Genomic DNA, 3,645 nt, shown 5'->3' with positions numbered 1-3,645 from the left:
TACTTTTGTAAAAAAAAATCGAATTACAAAAGTGTGAAACACTGTGAGCACTAAAATCATATGCATATTTTTGTATAAAGGTATACAGTAAATTTTTGTGTAATATGAGACCCACTTTTTTATATTCGTTTTATAATAAAATGTGAGTGAAGTGAATTAGTAGAATGTGAGACATACTTATCATTTGTGGTAAAAAAAAAGTGTGACTTTTATTCTGGGACGGACCAAAATAGCAACGTGTGCCTCTTATTGTAGGGCGGATGGAGTAATATGCATATTTTGTTAATTTTATAAAAAAAAAGGAGTACAAAAGTGCTAAACAGTACTACTACTATCTATGAGAATTTGACAAAGCAATACTCTTCCCTTCCCCCTTCCTTCATAGTTGAATTATTTTTTCATTTTTGAAATTTTCTTTATAATTGACTCATTTTATGTGTTAAAAATTAACTCAATTTTTATTTCATTAATCCATTCTCTCTCTTACTTCATTATCTCTCATTTATTCACTTTTCTATTTTATTCTGCCCCATAAATCCGCTATTGTTTCCGGCGGCTTTCCGGAGCCGATGTTGGGTTCGGCCGACCCCGCCATGGCAGCAACATCCAACTAAAAATGCTAAAGACGTGAAATCTAGCTAGAATAGGGAACAACTTCGATAACAAAGCAGCACCAAATTAAGTCCTTGCATAAGAAATTTGGATGAAGAACTCCGCGTCAAGACAACACCCAGAAAAGCAAATACGATGAGCCGTGAGCGTCACCAAATTAAGCAGCAAATTTGCACGAAGAACACCGTGCCAGTATAATTAGTGTTAGCTCAAGTTTGCCTAGAAACTTCAGAATCTTGTTTTATCATTAGCTTCCACTAAGGAAAGAGAGCTGTGGTTCAGTGGTGAAAGGAAAAAATGGGGAAGCTGTATGAAAACTTTGTAATTTCAAACAAAACTTCAGTGGTATAATTTCAAAATGAATGCATCATAACTTTGTAAATTCAAACAAACCTTCAGTGGTATAATTTCAAAATGAATTGGCAGAATGAGTTGAAGATCATAGCCATCGAAACACAACAAGCATATCACAAGGACATAATTTCAGATTGATATAAAAGATGAAAATTTGAAATCCATATCCTCTCTAAACCAGAAACAGATACACTATAATTTGATCAAAAACCGTGGTTACAAAGACACGGTACGCCTATAAAGTATTTCATCATCACTCTCGTCTTCCTCCGATACAACATCATTACTCCCAGGAAGCTCTAACTTCCCACCTACAGTGAAAGATGGACCAGAGCTCTCAGCTTCTATGTACGCACCTTGAAGTCGCTCTTCAAATCTTTGATCGCTACAATTGAGGAACCACGCCAGAGAGCATCTAATCCCCCTGCTCTGCAGCCTCTGGTAACGCGGTTTGATCCTTGATTCTAAGCTGTAAGTGAAGTATTCAGGAAACTCGACAAGCTCCTTCACTGGCCTCCCAATCTCACTCTTGAAATAGTAGTAACTGTTCTTCATGAGCCCGACTTGAAGAGCAAATAGTTGGGGACACTTGACAACCATCTTAGCCATGTCAGCAGCAGCAATGCCCCGTCCCAGTAGGAAGTCTACTGGTTTCATAATCACGTTTTGTTTGAGACTGACGATCTGTGGCATCCTCTCAATAGCACGAGCAAACCCATCAGGGTCGATCTTCAGCTTCAGGTTGAAGAAGTACTGTTGGGAGGACAGTTTCGCCTTTAAGGGCAAACCAAGAATTTGTGGATACTGAGCAATGATGGATGCGAGTGCTTCCTTCTTGATACCAAAACTCAACAAACAATCCACATTTGGTTTCACAGTCTCCTCAAGATCATAGCCGAGAATATACGCCCGCTTCTCAAACATTCTAGCTAAGATCTTCTTGGGCAAGCCCAACGAAACCAAATAATCCACAAGGGGCTTAATCATCGTCCCAACTCTCATCCCCAAGATGTAGGGATACTGAGTCACCATCGGACCAATGTCCCTCGGATTAACCCCAATGCTCACCAAGTAAGCAACAGACGTGCTCATTGTTCCCTCGAGCTTGAAGCCTAACAGCTCCGGGTACTTCATCAACACATAGCCCATATCCTGTTTCTCCACATCAAGCCCTCGCAAAAACTTAATAACCGGTGCAAGCTCCACCACGACACTGGCGTGGAGACACTGAGGATAGTTCTTCACAAACTCCCCCATCCTCGCCCTCGGAATCCCAATCTTTTCTAAGTACCCCAACACCGGAACCATGTTTTTCCGTACACTACAGCCTAGCATCAATGGGTATTCGTTGATATCATCTATGGTCAAGCCTATTTTCTGCAAAAACTCGACTCTTTCGCGCATCACCTCTACAGTGGAGGGCAATTCGAGTTCCTCTAGCTCATCAGGCACAATTCCTAAGGATTTCATGTAATCACAAATGATGACCCTAGATACCAATTTCTCCTTTCGGCCTTGAATCACACCCCAAGTCACAGTAGGCATCTCGTATTCGGGGAAATTCGACGACTTCGTCGAAAAGGATTCTCGAAGCAGCTCATTAGGGTTTTGCAGGGGTTTAAGAGGGAGTGCAAAAAATGGGATTTTGGGCGTTTTGCAGATTCTGGAATTTATTTGGCCGATTTTTCGCAAAACCGCAGCCATTTTAGTAAACCTCAATCTAGGGAACTCGATGAATGATTCTCGATTAATATTATTGAAATCCAGAAAATTTCTGAAAGAAGGGTATGGGGCTGAAGTATTTCTAAGAATGAGGATTCATGTATACCTATCTATTAATATGAGAAAAAAAAATTAAAATTTTACCTGAAAAATTATGCAGCCATGGGAAAGAGGGTGAATCGCCGTAGTTAGAAAACTGGAGCTTCTGTCTTCTGAAATTGGGCGCGGCGCTGAAAATGGATATTGAGAAACCGCATATCCGACCCGGATAATACAAATCGGATGATTAAAAAAAATTATGTAATAAAAATATGCACGTGAGATTTATTTGTTTCGAACGTATTCTTTTAAAAATTTTTAATTTTTGCTGATTGTGACAACAAAGATTCCATTAATTTTATGTTGATTTTGTCGGGTCTTTTTGTTGTAGTTATCGTTAATTATTTTTGTCATTCAATTCAATTAAATATGTGAATTTGATTGGCGATTGATTTATTGAATTTGATTTGAAATTTTGATGACCTAATTATTTTTAAAATACAATGAAAACATATTTTAAATCAAAATATATTTAGATATCTCTTCGAATTATGAATGATTAATCCCACACGGTACGAGAAAATATTCAATGGACTAGGCATATCATGTTGGCATGATGATATAGTATGTCCTATTAATAATAATTTGACAAGTGGATTTATGAAGGAGCTATATATAGAAATTAATAGATGTAAATCTAAATCTATTCATGATTCTAAAATATAAAAACATTCCCCAAAAATTGTGACCCTCTCATGTATATGCACCTATATTAATACTTTAAATTTAAAATGTATACTCGTATATCACTAATCAAATATTCATACATTCATTATAAAATAATAGCTAAAAGTATATTTATTTTGTCCAGATTGGTAGTAGAAGAAATTTAATTAATTTGTTACGTGATTTTGTAGT

At 37.3% G+C, this 3,645-nt stretch overlaps 1 protein-coding gene across 1 annotated transcript; it reads right to left on the bottom strand.

Annotated features, from left to right (window-relative positions):
- Positions 1-1,077: 1,077 nt before the first annotated feature.
- Positions 1,078-2,946, bottom strand: LOC121762533 (transcription termination factor MTERF4, chloroplastic). The gene has a single exon (XM_042158440.1). The coding sequence runs from the start codon at positions 2,668-2,670 to the stop codon at positions 1,183-1,185; it is 1,488 nt and encodes a 495-aa protein (XP_042014374.1). The 5' UTR covers positions 2,671-2,946; the 3' UTR covers positions 1,078-1,182.
- Between the last annotated feature and the right edge of the window lie 699 nt (positions 2,947-3,645).

Source organism: Salvia splendens, chromosome 13 (assembly GCF_004379255.2).
Source record: "Salvia splendens isolate huo1 chromosome 13, SspV2, whole genome shotgun sequence".
Classification (NCBI taxonomy): Eukaryota; Viridiplantae; Streptophyta; class Magnoliopsida; order Lamiales; family Lamiaceae; genus Salvia; species Salvia splendens.
This window is presented reverse-complemented; position numbering and strand designations above follow the sequence as displayed.

What these genes read in the sequence shown, in the direction of transcription:
- LOC121762533 (XM_042158440.1), bottom strand. Translation starts at nt 2,670, where the DNA reads ATGGCTGCGGTTTTGCGAAAAATCGGCCAAATAAATTCCAGAATCTGC.